This window comes from Nomascus leucogenys, chromosome 12 (genome assembly GCF_006542625.1).
Source record: "Nomascus leucogenys isolate Asia chromosome 12, Asia_NLE_v1, whole genome shotgun sequence".
Lineage (NCBI taxonomy): Eukaryota > Metazoa > Chordata > Mammalia > Primates > Hylobatidae > Nomascus > Nomascus leucogenys.
This window is the reverse complement of record NC_044392.1, coordinates 99,641,826-99,659,710: the sequence shown is the minus strand read 5'-3', so window position 1 is coordinate 99,659,710 and position 17,885 is coordinate 99,641,826. Positions and strand designations below refer to the sequence as shown.

At 35.8% G+C, this 17,885-nt stretch overlaps 2 protein-coding genes across 3 annotated transcripts in view; one reads left to right on the top strand and one right to left on the bottom strand.

Moving 5' to 3' along the window:
* Nucleotides 1-10,021, bottom strand: part of LRRIQ3 (leucine rich repeats and IQ motif containing 3) — a 172,442-nt gene extending 162,421 nt beyond the window's left edge. For both annotated transcript variants that reach the window (XM_030825186.1, XM_003260200.2), the window contains exon 1: nucleotides 9,842-10,021. The gene's annotated coding sequence lies outside the window, so the exon portion shown is untranslated. The remainder of the gene's footprint in view (nucleotides 1-9,841) is intronic.
* Nucleotides 10,022-10,070: 49 nt separating this feature from the next.
* Nucleotides 10,071-17,885, top strand: part of LOC100592286 (serine/threonine-protein kinase TNNI3K) — a 338,808-nt gene continuing 330,993 nt past the window's right edge. Inside the window, 4 exon segments of the mRNA XM_030825185.1 lie at nucleotides 10,071-10,103; nucleotides 10,105-10,192; nucleotides 11,618-11,785; nucleotides 13,255-13,347. Coding sequence (XP_030681045.1) covers nucleotides 10,071-10,103; nucleotides 10,105-10,192; nucleotides 11,618-11,785; nucleotides 13,255-13,347 — 382 coding nt within the window.

The following is a 17,885-nucleotide window of genomic DNA, read 5'->3' as shown; positions in this document are numbered from 1 at the left end:
ATGTCTCTTTCATACGCATCTGTCTTTTCCTTTCCTCAGAGAAATAGCAAACTATGGGGAAGGAATCTTTAAAAGGCTTCTAAGTACAAATGATAAAGTCTCTCCCATTTTGGTAGAAATCTATTGTAAATTCCTTTATTTTTAATTCTCCACAGCCAATAATCTCTTGCAAAATAACAAAAAAGGTTAATTTTTCAATTATTTATGTAGTGTAACAAATCACTCCAAAATTTATTGGCTTAAAATAACCACCATTTTGTTACTCTGAAGATTCTGTGTTGACTCAGTTGAAGTAAGCAGTTCTCCAACTGACAGTGGCTGAAGCATCAGTCAGTTCACTCCTCCAGTGAACTGCTGGAAGGTTAGGTTCAGCTGGAATGCTGAGATGAACCAGTCTTTCTTTCCATACTGTCTCAGGACTTCCCTATTCTGACCTGTCCTCTCCATGTTATCTATCCATGTGTGTCTGAAATAGGGTAGCCAGACTTTCTACATGCTTAAGGGCTCCCAAAGCATAAAAGCAGAATCTGTCCAAACTTCCTAAGGCTTAGGTTCAACTGAAGCATCTCCTCAGCCACATTCTACTGGATATGACAAGTTCATTTTATTTTTCAAGCCCCCTATAAACTAAGTACAGAAAAAAGAAATGAAATATAAGTTGTTCTGAGATTGGTGATCTCAAGTAAGTTATGTATCCTGTGCCTCAGTTTCCTCATCTGTAAAAAGAAGATAAAAACAGCCCATAGAATTGTTATGAGGACGAAATGAGTCAATGTGAAGGGTTTAGAACAGTGTTTGGCACTTAATGATATGGTTGGGCTGTGTCCCCACCCAAATCTCACCTTCACTGTAGCTCCCATAATTTCCACTTGCTGTGGGAGAGACCCAGTGGGAGATAATTGAATGATGGTGGCAGTTTTCTCTATACCGTTCTTGTGGTAGTGAATAAGTCTCATGAGAGCTGATGGTTTTATAAGGGGAAACCCCTTTTTCTTGGTTCTCATTCTCTCTTGTCTGCTGCCATGTAAGATGTGACTTCCACCTTCTACCATGATTCTGAGGCTTCCCCAGCTACATGGAACTGTGAGTCCACTAAACCTCTTTTTCTTTATAAACTACCCGGTGTTGACTGTGTCTTTATCAGCAGCATGAAAACAGACTAATACAGTAAGCACTACAAAATTAATTGAATGCCTAGTTCCATTAACAATTCAAGATAAAATATATGCTTCAAAAAGTGTATCAAGGGACCTGCAATTTCCAGTATGGCATGTAAGGAGCTTGGAGTAGTCACTCCATCCTAACAACACATTAAAAAGCTGAACAAACTAAAAATCAACAACTCTTCTTAGCTACACAAAGTAAGGTCATAGGGTAAACTGCTGACCCCTAAACTGGAGCAACAGATAGACAGTACAGAAACTCACCAGGAACAGACACACAGATGTCAGGGATGTTGGAAATATCAGATGGAACTGAAAACAACTAGGATTAATACGCTAATGGCTCTAATAGAAAAAGTAGGCAACATACAAGAACAGATGGATAATGTAGGTAGAGAGATAGATATTCTAAGAAAGAATAAAAAAGAAATGGTAGAGACCAAAAACATTGTAACAGAAATGAAGAATACCTTTGAAGGGCTCATTAGTAGACTGGACATGACTGATAAAACAATCTCTGACTTTGAGGATATGTCAACAAAAACATTTAAAACTAAAAACCAAAGAGAAAAAAAAATACTGAAAAAAAGCATAATATTCCAGAAGTGTGGGACTTCTAAAGGTGTAACATACGTGTAATAAAAATGCCAAAAAAGGAAAAATAGAAAGGAATAAAAGCAGTATTTAAAACAATAATGAATGAGAATTTAACATCGGACACTAAGCCACAGATTCAAGAAACAGAGAACATCATGTAGAATAAATGTAAGAAAATTTAAAAAAACCTCACACCTAGACATTTAATATACAAACTTCAGAAAATCAAAGGTAAAAAAAAAAAAAATCTTGGAAAAAGCCAAAGAATTTTTTTAAAATCTTACTTATAAAAGATCACAGATAATAACGACATTTGACTTATCAGAAACCATGCAGGCAGAAGATAGTGGAGTGAAATATTTAAAGTGTTAAGAGAAAAAAAACTCACTGACCTAGAACTTATAAGGGGAAACCCCTTTCACTTGGTTCTCATTCTCTCGTCTGCCACCATGTAAGATGTGCCTTCCACCTTCTGTCATGATTCTGAGGTCTCCCCAGCCACATGGAACTGTGAGTCCACTAAATCTCTTTTTCTTTATAAATTACCCAGTGTTGAGTGTGTCTTTATCAGCAGCATGAAAACAGACTAATACAGTAAGCTCTACAAAATTGTTCCATTAACAATTCAAGATAAAATATATGCTTCAAAAAATATATCAAGGACACTGTATTGTGCAAAATTATTCTTTAAAAGTGAAAAATAAATAAATTCTGTTAGATAAACACTGAAGTAATTTGTTGTTGGTAGACCTGCCTTGTAAGAAATGTTAAAAGAAGTTCTGAGAGAAGAAAAATGATATAGGTCAGATACTCATATCTATGTTAAGAAAGAACGTTGGGAAAGGAACAAGTGAGGATAAAATAAAAATCCCTTATTTTTCTTATTCTTAGTTGAATAATTTGTCCAAAATAATAATAGCAACTAGTTTTATTTTAATTAATCCAACAACAGCAGAATATACATTCTTTTCAAGCTCACATGGAGCATTCATTCACCAAGACAGACTACATTCTGGGCCATAAAACATGCCTTATCAAATTCGAAAGAACAGAAGCCACGCAACGTCTTCTCTCAGACCACAATGGAATTAAACTAGATATCAATAACAGGAAAACAGCTGGAAAATTCCAAAATACTTGGGAGATTTATAAACAACACACTTCTAAGTAACACATAGGTCAATAAAAATTTAAAGATATTTTGAACTATTAAAAATAAAATGTAAAATTTAGTAAAATTTGTGGGATATAGTAAAAGCAGTGCTTAAAAGGAAATTCATAGCACTGAATACATATATTAGAAAAGAGCAAAGATCTAAAATGAATCATATAAGCTGCCATTTCTAGAACTTGAAAAAAGGCAGCAAATTTAATCCAAAGTAAATACGAGAAAAGTAACAAATATAGTAAGTTAGTTTTCAAGAAAATTTTAATTCTTAATTATATGGGAGAAGGGGCATATTTTATCATTATCTCATTCCAGAAGACTCTATAAAGATCTATAGTCTCTATAAAAAATAAATACTCTACTCAGATTATACGTAGGTTCTTCTATAATATAAAGCATCTAATCATTAACCTGTAGTTCACATCTTTAGTGAAGAGTGGGGAAGTCTTTCCATATACTCTCTGTGGTTACTTTTACCATGCAATAATAAATCTTACTCCAAAATGTATCCTTTCCTTACCTGTTAGGACATTCAGAGTTAATTTTTTCCCAACCTTTATTTTAGAATCAGGGAGTACATGTGCAGGTTTGTTACAAAAGTATATTGCATAATGCTGCCATTTGGAGTATGAATGAATTTGTCACCCAAGAAGTAAGAATAGCACCCAACAGGTAGCTTTTTTTCAACCCTTATCTGTCATCCTCTCTCCCAATTCTTGTATTCCTCTCAAATACCAAATCTTATCCCAGGTGTCTAAAAACATATTTTTCAGTTCCTCTTAACTGATTTTTGTTTTATATGTATACAATATTTTAAAATCTTCTCAACTGGTTTCTTTTTAGTTGATGTGATATGAACACTAAAATAATTTAGTCTTATAAGCAGTCTTCCCCATACATTATATTAATTTACATTCATTTTCTCTATTAATATTCACCTCTGCCAACAACATGTATTTGCCGGTATATAAACAACCTTAATATTTTTAAAAATTACAAAACAGAACATAATAATACCTGGTTATTGCTATTAAAAGGAAAGATTAACATGATTAATAAATTATAGAAAAAACTAGTATTCTATATTCAGAATATAACATATGTGTCAGTTATTTATATTATTCAGCTACATATTCTGTCAAACTTTCCAATCATTACGGAAAAGTGGGGATTTTTCATATTTTGTTTTAACTACCGCATGCAGCATTTCAGTTTTGTTTCTCATTGTTTATTTATATTGCACATCTGAAAACTGGAATAACTCAAATGACCAGGCCCCAGAGCATATCCCCTGAATCATATCATTGCAGCTATGGGCCCATATGATTCTATTGCCTACCAAGGGAAGCTAAAAACCACTACAATTGATATCTCCTCCTCTACCAAGTTAGAAGCCCCTTACCACTTGTTGCAAATTTAAAATATGCACATAGAGGAGGAATCTAGTCACTTTCATTCATTTTAGACTTTGATAATTTTATAACTATTTTGTGAAATGTATATACACATTTGTAAATTATCAAGTTCAAATAATAATATAATGTTCAAAGGCAAGTTAAGTATAGCAACACATTACAGAAAGTATCAAGGCTCCAACTACAGTTTCAAAGAAATTCTGCAGTTAAAAATAAATCAGTACCATTATCAGTAAACCTTTCCTTAGTTTGTATCAACTAAAGTACTAATTTAAAAATTATCGTACATTTTAATCACACTATATAAACCATGTCTATAAAATTAAATGCACATCAGTTATATCTCATCTTTACTCCCAACTTTGATGGCAAACACATTAAGTGTAACTATACAAGGTTATAACTCATGAATATCTAAATTAAATATTAAGTAAAAAATATTTATTTTGTATATTTATTTCTTTTCCAAACGTGATACATAATAAATATTGGAAAGAAAGTTTTCAAAGAAAGTCTTTGCTGAGTGTACCAACTACCTTTAGACTTAACACTTATTCACTGAAGCTTTTAGATACTTGGAAGACAGATTATCATTATTTTAAGTAATATATTAAAATATTAGATTTGATGGTCTACATGAAAGTAATTTATTTTATAAGCATGAACTATAATATTAGATGGAAATCTGAATACTCTAGACTCCAGAATTATCACAACAGCTGTTATCTGCATATAAAATCAAATCATAAAAAAAGAATAAAAAGTTTTAGTTTTTAGAAAATCTAATTGTAAGGATTCTAATCAGTAATATTTTATACATATTGTGATTACAAACTTTATTTTTAGTTTAGAATGTCTGCAACATATTAAGTGCATCTCTATTAACAAAATAAAGAAATTATATTTTTTAAATACTTCTTATTTGGATAACAGATTTGTTAAGTAACCACTGTTTTAATAAAGAATTGCCATGGGCCAGTGCACTGACTCATGCCTATATAATCCCAGAACTTTGAGGGGCCAAGGCAAGAGAATGCTTGAGTCCAGGAGTGAGCTATGATCTGCCATTGCACTCCAGCCTAGGTAAAAGGTTGTCTCTAAAAATGAAAATCCTGTCTCTAAAAATATAAAAGAATTGCCATGATTTTATATCACAGAAAAAATATATTTTAAAAATTAAGAAGGGGAGAGTCTAGTAGAACAGTCAGACCAGTACATGCGTCCTGGAAAATGAACACAGAATATAGTGCATTTATAACTTAATATAAATAACCTTGACAGAACAAAACATTATATTTTCATGGCATATTCTATATGTTTTCAAATGACATGAAAAGTCATTCAGAACAAGGAATCAGAATTCATTTGTAATTATAACATTTTTTTCCTTAAATATATTGGCTTTTTAAATTTTAGAAGGTTATATACTTCCGTTCAGAAAAAAAGCTTTTGTGAGACATCATTTTTCAATTTTTATTTTTATTCCAACTTGGAGACTGCAAAAGCATAAGCCTGAAAAAACTAAAAGGTGGTGAGCCAAAAGATGGGTATTAAACAGCCAAAATTAATAAAAACATTCACAGAAAATAACCTGCACAGAAATCACAACCTCTTAATAAAGAAATCAGCACAACAAATATTTCTTCTAGCCCAAAACACTCCTTGGTTAGCTTTCATAGAACAGATTTTGGATCTCCTAAAATTAAGCCATTAATACCTTTCTCTTAAGTGTCATAAATATTCTATTACATTAATTAAAATTTAATTCTTGACTCTACTAATTTATATTCTTCAACCACTTGCCCTCTCCCTATCCCTTTCCCCTCCCCAAAACCTCATCCTGGTATTTGGACAAAGTAGATTATGATTACACTACTGAGGAACTCCATTTGGAAAAAAAATCTACAAAATACTAAGGGAGGAAGTATAATAAAAGTTCAGGGGTGGGAGAATGTTTCTCTGCACTACAGAAAGTTGAGGGGTGTGAGGGTTCCTCCAACAGGGCATAGTGAGAAAAAAAAATATTTAAGAAATAAATTGAGAACAGGCTAGCTGAGTAAATAAATTGAAATAAAACAAACTGCAAAAAGAGAATTTTTGCTTTTGTTGCATGTCAGGAAGGGTAACAGGAGGAAACAGTGGTTAAACAGAGCCATGAAGCACAAGGACTGCAAACAAGTACAGCCCTAGCTTGGCCTGACCACAGCATGCACTATGAGCTCCACAGTATACAATCCAGGACCCTATTCCATTGGCTTCAACTTCCTCATATGAAGAAGGGAGGAAAATTAAAACATGCTTCCCTATAATTTCCATACAACAGTCATAGTTATGCCTGTAGTAATAAAAAAACAACGTAACTGGCATTAACTGTAAATGGGTTAGAAGACATTTTAATGGGGGAATGAAAATGTTCTAAACCTGTACCTCAATAAAGTTGTTTTAAAATATCTATCTCGCCGGACGCGGTGGCTCACGCCTGTAATCCCAGCACTTTGGGAGGCCGAGGCGGGTGGATCACAAGGTCAGGAGATCGAGGCCTTCCTGGCTAACGCAGTGAAACCCCGTCTCTATTAAAAATACAAAAATTAGCCGGGCGTGGTGGCGGCGCCTGTAGTCCCAGCTACTCTGGAGGCTGAGGCAGGAGAATGGCGTGAACCCGGGAGGCGGAGCTTGCAGTGAGCCGAGATCGCGCCACTGCACTCCAGCCTGGGCGACAGAGCGAGACTCCGTCTCAAAAAAAATAAATAAATAAATAAAATAAAATAAAATATCTATCTCATTCTTCCTTATGGCAGCTCTTCAGATAGTCTCTACTCTCCTCCTAGAAATAAAAAGCCCAAATGCCTCCACAGAATATAATTTTTCAATTTATTATAGTCTAGTATGTTCAACATCTTTTTAAAAATGTGGAATCCAAAACTAAACAGATTATTTCCTGTGTGTTTGATTTATGCAGAATTAATGGGCTTACAGCTTGGCTGGATTGATATATTTTACTCTGGTAAAATAATATTCTGATAAATACCTGGAAAAACTCTGTGGCGAATTCTCTAGTAAAATAATACTCTGGTAGCTTAAGATGTTAAACAGTCATATCACACTGTTTTATTATACTGAATATGAACTTAAATAAAATCCCTAAACTTTTTTTTGCCCCCAACAATCAACTGCCACGGAAATTTACTCCTACTCATATATATAGTATTTCTTAATTTTTTTTACTTAAAAATTAATATTAATGAAAATTTGAGAAAAGAAAGAAAAGATAACAGAAGCCATAGCTGATAATATGGTATATTTATTTCCAGCAAATTTTGATTGCATGATATAGTCATATTGAGAAAAAATAATATCCCATTTCTATGGCCATCCTTCTCAGATCCAAGAAATACTCTAATATTCTGTATGATACCATCCCAGATCCAAGAAATACTCTATTTAATATTCTGTATGATAGAATCTAACACATCACTCTGTTTGTCTCCTTACAATTGTTACCACTGGATTTTTTTATTTGGTTACTTCTTCCTTGTTTATTTCACCTTATTAGAATATACAGACCCCAAACATATAGGCTCTGCTGACCTTCACTCCCTTGGGTTGTCACCTAGTTCCACAGTTAAAATTAATTCTATCTTCTTGCTAACAATTCCCAAAATTGTATTTCTAGCCCAGACCTCTCTCCTGAATTCTAGACTCATATGTATAATGCATACAGACACATACACACACAAACTTCCATTACATATTCACTGCATATACACATGTCTCTTTATTCCACATGTCCAAAATCAAATTCTAGACTCTATTACCCCAACAACCTTCCTCAGTCAGAAACTTACCCATCTTAATTGATGGCCAATCCATCCCAAGGCAGTCATTTTGACTCCTCTTTTTCTCTTACAGTCCACACCCATTAATTCCACCAGCACATTTTATTGTTTTTGTCTTAAAAATATATCCAGAATCTGACCAACTTCTCACCATTCCCACTGCTACCATCCTGGTCAAGCCTTCCCCAACTCTCACCTGCAATATTGCAGTAGCCTCCAAAGAAGTCTCCCTGCTTCTATCATTGCGTCATCCCCCATTATAATCTATCCTCCTATCTCTGAGTGATCTCTTTAAACACAAAGCAAGTCAGTTCAAAACAAATGGCTTTGTTTCCCTTAAGAGTAAAAACCAAAATTCTTTCTATGGCTCTTTGTTCCCTCTTTGACCTTCTCTCGCTACTTTCTCCTTTGGTTACTTTCACTCAAGTCTCTGTATTTTCTAAATGTTCTTCAATAAGATACTGTTTTTTTAATTAATGAAAAGCTTTAAATGATAAAACTATGAAAGAGTAATCTAAGCTGCCATTTTATCCAAATGCTTCCACTATTAGAACACGGTTGTATAACAAGTCTGAGAAGAAAAACTAAGTAAATTTATGACAAGAGTTTATGGTGCCCTGAATGTCTACGCACCTAATGAAGACGTTGATACAGAGAAATCTTCTCAAAAAATCAAACGGTATGGTGAAATAGCACAAGTTCTGGGTTTGGGATTGAAATATATTTCTTTTTTTTTTTTTTTTTTTTTTTTTTTTTTTTTTTTTTTTGAGACGGAGTCTCGCTCTGTCGCCCAGGCTGGAGTGCAGTGGCGCAATCTCGGCTCACTGCAAGCTCCGCCTCTCGGGTTCACGCCATTCTCCTGCCTCAGCCTCTCCGAGTAGCTGGGACTACAGGCGCCGCCACCACGCCCGGCTAATTTTTTGTATTTTTTAGTAGAGACGGGGTTTCATTGTGGTCTCGATCTCCTGACCTCGTGATCCGCCCGCCTCGGCCCCCCAATTTCTTAAATCTTTTATTACTTACTAATTGTGATACCTTGACTAAGTCACTATTATCTGATTCAGTTTTCTTCTGTGTAAAGATGAAGTGTCTGTAAAACTAAGAAACCTGGTGTTCTATAACAGGAACACATCTATATAGTTACCCAAAATACACCTGAAAAGGCTGACTTATTCCTAAGAATGTTATTGAACATTCTAGATTAATCTGCATATACAAAAGAATGACAGAGAAGAAACCAAAATACCAAAAATATTTGGAGCCTGGTTGCGGACTGAATTTTATACAACTTCCAAAGACACTATCTGAGAGGCTGTCGTGTGTAGCCTACTAAGAAAAAACAGAGGGGTGGGGTGGCTCGCTCTCCAGGAACCACAAATTTAAGGTACCTAAAAAGAACAGAGATTTTAAATATTCAGACTGTGTATGCATTATGACCCAGGGTTGGGGGCAGATGGCTCCAGATGACCTGGAGTGGCGGGAGAAAGGAGAGATGGCGGAGATCTTCTATCAGGCTATCCTGGGGAACTGTTCCAGGCTGCAACAAACCACCAGTTACGACGAATCGCCTTTGATGTGAAAGCTGGGAAGCCAGATTGTGGTTTCGCCTTATACTTAGCGGGTCGGTTCTGACAATTTTGTCACCCAACCTGAACCACTCACCGGGTCAATTGGGCTGCAAGCCCTTATGAACTGGAGACAAGTGGCCCAGCCCCAACACAGTCAGACAAATCGCTGGGTGGCCATCTGTTCCTGAGACCGTTGCTAGAGAAACAAGACAACATCCAAATTCTCCACATCATGGTTTTCCGGGAGCCAGCCAAGGCGCTCCGGGGCGTGGTTACGTGAGCGACGCACGGAGGGGGCGGGTCAGAGGCGCACCCCAGGGCGCATGCGTGCTGTGCGGCGCGGTTTCAGGGAAGGTGGGGGCTATGGCAGCTGCTAGGGACCCTCCGGAAGTATCGCTGCGAGAAGCCACCCAGCGAAAATTGCGGAGGTTTTCCGAGCTAAGAGGTACCAGAGAAGGCACCCGAGTTCTCCTGGGCAATGCAGAGGGAGGGTGCTTTTGCCTGCCAGGAGGTTTGCTGGACTGTCACTTCCCGTTTACTTCTCATCTGCAGGCCTATGGCGCTCCCCAGGAGTAGCTAGCTAATACTCCTTTTGAGTTTTTTATTCTTTTCACTGTCCCTGCTTGACATGCTTGTTGCTTACTTTATTCTTAGTAGTATAGATATTGAAAATGAGGGCGGAGGAAGAAGAAGAAAGAAAATCTGACTAGTGAAGTTATGCATTGATTAGCTCATTAATAAAAGTTACTTTAAGGCTGAGGCAGGAGAATGGCGTGAACTCCAGGGGTCGGAGCCTGCAGTGAGCCGAGATCGCGCCACTGCACTCCAGCCTGGGCGACAGCGAGACTCTGTCTCAAAAAAAAAAAAAAATTACTTTAAATAAATCTAAAAGATATGAAGCACAGTATTTTGACCTTTGTGAGTAGATGCCAGCCTCCTATCTACCTCACGCTTTACATTACGTTCATCTACTTCTGGAATGTAAACGTTTGTTGAGGGAGTAACAGAACATGGAGGAATTATGGATTAAAAATTAAAAGGAAGAAATTTGTTATCAAAAAATTGGCTATGCCACTTAATCCCTGTACAACCATCAAATAAAAGTGGTTATATTTGTGTTGCAGTGACTGCTTAAAAAATACTGGGACTAATTCGTGGATAACAGTAAAACATTCAGGACTATTAGAGTCTAGCTGACAAGTTGTTTGTTAACTAATTAAAACGCTAAATCATTTTGTTTATCAATAAAGAGATTCCAACTGTCTACTAAAAGTGCAGACTGTCTTTTAAAGATGGTATCAGAGAGTTGGGACCTTCTGTTATCCAGAATTTTATGTTATATTCTAACAGCCTATGTAAGTTTGCATGGTTCATCTTAAAGTAATAGAAAATAAAGTACCCACATTTATAAACAGCAACATTGAGGGAAGGGATCTTTGGGTTGTGTCTTTCTTAGTCACTTAACACCAGGTGTCCCTGATACATAAGAATTGATTTGCAAAGCTGGAGATTTATTTATGTTTGTCTCTTCTTATTGAAGAATTGAGGCAATAGTCTTTGGCAAGTTAAAAGTCGCTCTCTTAATCAAGAAACATTATGTCATTCAGAATTTATAATTAAATTGGCTTGCAGACCGTAAAAGGAGGGAGTGATCTAAAAAAAAAAGGAACTTGTGAACAGTCCTCATTATAACTATTTTGAATCATATTAATGCACCACTAATTATTCCCTAACTTTCAAAAGCCAAATATACGTTTTGGAAGATGATAATAGATGTTACCTTCTTTTTCTTCTTTCTAAACAGGCAAACCTGTGGCAACTAGAAAATTCTGATAATTTTTGTTGTCATTTCCTTGCTTTTTCCAAATAGGCAAACTTGTAGCACCTGGAGAATTCTGGGACATAGTTGCAATAACAGCGGCTGATGAAAAACAGGAACTTGCTTACAACCAACAGCTGTCAGAAAAGCTGAAAAGAAAGGAGTTACCCCTTGGAGTTCAATATCACGTTTTTGTAGATCCTGCTGGAGCCAAAATTGGTACGCGCTTTATGGTCAGATTTATAATATAGGTCCTAAGCAGAATAATCATTGAAGAAAAGGTTTCTGTGACTTACAGTTTGTAAGCCGCATATCTCTACCCACAGCTTTACAAACTTTAAAATTTGAACACAAATTGACTTTTTTTAGAAGGATAAAAGGAATAGCAACTGTTATTACCCATTATGACTCACCTTGAAAAACTTCCAGAATGTTACTTAAAAGATAATTTTATTAGTTTTAATGAAATTCACACTATTCAGATAGGAATACTCTTGGACCTTATCAGTAGAACCCTTGAGGTCCTCTCCAGTCCAGAGTTCCTCCAGCAGTTTACATGAAGAAAGCAAATTAGTGGGAAAAAATACTCTTGGCCTTTTGGGGACATAATGCAGAATGCAAAAGAACACTGTCACGTGGCTTAAATATAATACATATATTTGAAAACCCTAGTTTAGGTCAACTTTGCCCTTTGACCTTCCATTGCAAATAGAAATAAAAGCTGTTTTTCTGAAGGCCCTTTTCTATGTGATACTTAAAGTCGAAGCCCCTTGATACCAGAGATGGGATATCTGTATATGACATTAATATAACATTAGCATTATTCTAATTAGCCAACATTATTTTAATCCTTACAACTGTGAGGTCAGTACTGTTATTGTTTCTTTTTTTTTTATTGAGACAGAGTCTTACTCTGTTGCCCAGGCTGGAGTGCAGTGGTGTGATCTTAGCTCACTGCAAGCTCTGCCTCCCGGGTTCACACCATTCTCCTGCCTCAGCCTCCCGAGTAGCTGGGACTACAGGTGACTGCCACCACGCCCGGCTAATTTTTTTTTTGTATTTTTTTAGTAGAGACGGGGTTTCACTGTGTTAGCCAGGATGGGCTCTATCTCCTGACCTCATGATCCTCCTGCTTCGGCCTCCCAAAGTGCTGGGATTAAAGGCGTGATATTATTTCCATAGATGAGAATCTGAGGTACTCAGAGTTAAGTAACTGGCCCAAGATAACTAGTGTGGTAGTTATATTTAAGATTTTTTTTGGGAATCGAATTTCTAAAAATCTTTTTTCGAAAGGAACTCTAACTTGTGTTTTTGATTGTGTCATTTGGGAGAATTATTTAAATGGGCTTTGTGATTTGTAACTCTGTATGAATGTTTATATTTATCAGTCTTCTAGTGTCACAGATTGTGTAATTTATTATTTCTTCTTTCTTATAATTACTATTTTGGGGAGAATATTACCTCATCATTTATTACTGAGGGTTGTTGTCTGGGTTTCATTATTGATTGGTTGTTTGCTATGAGATGTTTTAAATTTTGTTCTATTGCCAATACCTTTGATGTCCATCTATTTAATTATTCCTGAAAGGCAAATCCTTAAGGTTATATAACACCTAAATTTACCGTCATGACAAAGTTTTAGTAGGTTTCTATTAAATAAATTGTGCTTTTTTAACTTTGTTTTTAAGGAAATGGAGGATCAACACTTTGTGCCCTTCAATGTTTGGAAAAGCTATATGGAGATAAATGGAATTCTTTTACCATCTTATTAATTCACTCTGGTAACGTTATATTTTACTAATTTACATTTTCTTTTTAGTCTTCCACCTTTAATACTTTAGAGACTTTTTTCTTTCTTGCAAACATTTTCCTTCTTTTTTAAAAGAATCTTTGAACTTATTCTGCTTTGAAAACAAATACTTCATGATTTTCATGACTTTTTTTAGGTTGTAAGTAGTATAGTGATTTTCACAAATTTTACTCGTAAAATTGTAGATCATGTGTCTCGTCAACCTTTTATGAATATTGTTTTGTTTTGGGTATGTATATAGAAAATTATTTTCCTAAGACAACTCATTCAAATATGAATAGTTCTCAGGAATACTTTAGTGGGGATTTTTCTTTTAATCTTAATTTGTATTTTAAGTTCCAGGGTCCATGTGCAGGTTTGTTACATAGGTAAACGTGTGCCATGGTTGGTTGCTGCACCTATCAACCCATCACCTGGGTATTAAGCCAGCATGCATTAGCTATTTTTCCTAACGCTCTTTCTCCCTTAATGGGGATTCTTGCTTTGAGGGAAGGCTGGTTTAACACTGTCATTACTAGACTTTTGCCAGTACTTTTTATCTTGCATTTTTGTATGATTATTGGTAGCCAGAGGCCACAATGCTTAAAAATAAAAGGAAAATGTGACAAGATACAGAGTGGACAAGTAAATATATAAAAGAGAAATCACACACACAAAATAAGACATTTGAAAACAGAAAAGTAGGAAGCACATAGTCTCAGAATAAAGAATAGCTTTTTAAATTGAATACATTTAGTTGGGTGAAAATTTTGGTTACATGAAAACCTTTGTTGTTTTTCTATGTATGTTAAGGGGCTAATGAAAACTGTCATGAACTGACACCAGTCCAGGGACAGGTATTTTAGAATTGTTCATCTACATGGCTTCCAAGGCACTTTCTCATTTTTATGATTTACATACAAAACAATGATTCTTTGTAAAGATGATGTCAAAGTAAAGCATCCAAGTTCTGGTTTGAAGCCTAAAAATGTGTAAAAAAAATCTAATTTACAATTTTAAGAAAATAATTATCAGTTTAGTAAAAATTAAATTATATACCAGGAAATGCATAGTTGGATAATTTTTTTATTTTTATTTTTTGGAAATAGATAATTCTTAGTGCTAAACTTTACTATTGGCTGCTCTTTGAAAAAAGAAAAAAACAGAAATTTATTAGCTTTCTTTTGATAAACAATGTACTGTGTGCTGCCAAGTGCTTTACAGGTATTATTGATCTTCAGTAATAAATTAACCTTAGCTTACTATAACATTTTTACTTTATAAACTTCTTAATTTTTTCGAATCTCTTGTAATAACACTCAGCTTAAAACACAAACACTGTACAGCTGTACAAAAATATTTTCTTTATATCGTTAGGGTTTATTTTGTTGTTTTTATTTTTACTTTTTAAATCTTTTGGTTAGGAATGAAGACACAAACATATTAGCTTAGGCCTACACTGGGTCAGGATCATCAGTATCACTGTCTTCTACTTCTATAGTCCTGCTGAAGTTCAGGAGCTGTCATCTCCTATGATAACAATGCGGCCTTCTGAAATACCTCCTGAAGGACCTGCCTGAGGCCGTTTTATGCTTAACTTTTTTTTGTATGTATAATATGAATTTATTCTAAAATAACAAAGTATAGTATAGCAAATACATAAACCAGTAAAATAGTCATTTATTACCAATTATTATATACTATACATAATTGTATGTTCTATAGTTTAGTAAACTGACAGCACAGTAGGTTTGTTTATACCAGCATCACCACAAACACTTGAGTGGTGCGTTGTGCAAAGACTTTACAATGGCTCCAACATCACTAGGTGATAGGAATTTCTCAGCTCCATTATGATCTTATGGGACAACCTATGTATATGCTGTCCATCATTGAGTGAAATGTTGTAAAGAAGCAAGTATTTTAGCATTAGTATATTAGTTTTCTATAACTTTCATTTTCTGTGAAGTAGATTTTTTTTTTTTTTTGAGACAGAGTCTGGCTCTGTCGCCCAGGCTGGAGTGCAGTGACGTGATCTCCGCTCACTGCTGCAAGCTTCGCCTCCCGGATTCACGCCATTTTCCTGCCTCAGCCTCCAGAGTAGCTGGGACCACAGGGACCTGTCACCACGCCCAGCTAATTTTTATTTTATTTTATTATTATTATACTTTAAGTTTTAGGGTACATGTGCACAATATGCAGGTTTGTTACATATGTATACATGCGCCATGTTGGTGTGCTGCACCCATTAACTCGTTATTTAGCATTAGGTATATCTCCTAATGCTGTCCCTCCCCGCTCCCCCCACCCCACAACAGTCCCTGGAGTATGATGTTCCCCTTCCTGTGTCCATGAGTTCTCATTGTTCAATTCCCACCTATGAGTGAGAACATGTGGTGTTTGATTTTTTGCCCTTGTGATAGTTTACTGAGAATGATGGTTTCCAGTTTCATCCATGTCCCTACAAAGGACATGAACTCTTCATTTTTTATGGCTGCATAGTATTCCATGGTGTATGTGCCACATTTTCTTAATCCAGTCTATTGTTGTTGGACATTTGGGTTGGTTCCAAGTCTTTGCTATTGTGAATAGTGCCGCAATAAACATACGTGTGCATGTGTCTTTATAGCAGCATGATTTATAATCCTTTGGGTATATACCCAGTAATGGGATGGCTGGGTCAAATGGTATTTCTAGTTCTAGATCCCTGAGGAATCGCCACACTGACTTCCACAATGGTTGAACTAGTTTACAGTCCCACCAACAGTGTAAAAGTGTTCCTGTTTCTTCACATCCTCTCCTGCACCTGTTGTTTCCTGACTTTTTTTTTAATTGTACTTTAAGTTTTAGGGTACATGTGCACAATGTGCAGGTTTGTTACCTTTGTATTTTTAGTAGAGATGGGGTTTCACCGTGTTAGCCAGGATGGTCTGGATCTCCTGACCTCGTGACCCGCCCACCTCAGCCTCCCAAAGTGCTGAGATTACAGGCTTGAGCCACCGCACCTGGCCTTCTGTGAAGTAGATTCTTAATTAGAAGTCTAAACATGGTTGAAATTTGTTGTTTAAAACGTAGATACAGGCTGGGTGCAGTGGCTCAGGCCTGTAATCCCAGCACTTTGGGAGGCCGAGGCGGGTGAATCACCTGAGGTCAGCAGTTTGAGACCAGCCTGGCCAGCATGGTGAAACTTCATCTCTACTAAAAATACAAAAATTAGCCAGGCGTGGTGGCAGGCACCTGTAATCCCAGCTACTCGGGAGGCTGAGGCAGGAGAATTGCTTGAACCTGGAACACAAAGGTTGCAGTGAGCCAAGATCGCGCACCACTGCACTCCAGCCTGGGTGACAGTAAGACTTCATCTCAGAAAAAAAAAAAAAAAAAAAAAAAAATGTAGATGCAACATCATGTTTTGGGCTGTGGTCCTTCTTATTTGTTATACATGTAATTCGAAACATTTCACAGATTCTACAGTATATTTAAATTTTTTCCTGACCTACAGTTTTTAAAATTGTCTTCTATCAAATGGCAACAAGATAATTTCTCTTCGAATTTTTAATCTGGATTTCATTATTCTTTCCTGATTTGCAGTAACAAGTGGTATATATTAAATATCTTTAAAGATATTTTGATTTGTAACTTATGGGTTATAAAACCCCGGGGTTTTCAAAATTTTATAAATAATACTTCATTTTTAAATGGTTATTTCGTTTTAATTTTATAGGTGGCTACAGTCAACGACTTCCAAATGCAAGTGCTCTGGGAAAAATTTTCACTGCTTTACCTCTTGGTAACCCCATTTATCAGATGCTAGAATTAAAACTAGCCATGTACATTGATTTCCCCTTAAATATGAATCCTGGAATTCTGGTTACCTGTGCAGATGATATTGAACTTTATAGTATTGGAGAATTTGAGTTTATTAGGTTTGACAAACCTGGCTTTACTGCTTTAGCTCATCCTTCCAGTTTGACGATAGGTACCACACATGGAGTATTTGTCTTAGATCCTTTTGATGATTTAAAACGTAGAGACCTTGAATACAGGTCTTGCCATCGTTTCCTTCATAAGCCCAGCATAGAAAAGATGTATCAATTTAATGCTGTGTGTAGACCTGGAAATTTTTGTCAACAGGACTTTGCTGGGGGTGACATTGCTGATCTTAAATTAGACTCTGACTATGTCTACACAGATAGCCTATTTTATATGGATCATAAATCAGCAAAAATGTTACTTGCTTTTTATGAAAAAATAGGCACACTGAGCTGTGAAATAGATGCCTATGGTGACTTTCTGCAGGCTTTGGGACCTGGAGCAACTGTGGAGTACACCAGAAACACATCAAATGTCATTAAAGAAGAGTCAGAGTTGGTAGAAATGAGGCAGAGAATATTTCATCTTCTTAAAGGAACATCACTAAATATTGTTGTTCTTAATAACTCCAAATTTTATCACATTGGAACAACCAAAGAATATTTGTTTTACTTTACCTCGGATAACAGTTTAAAGTCTGAGCTCGGCTTACAGTCCATA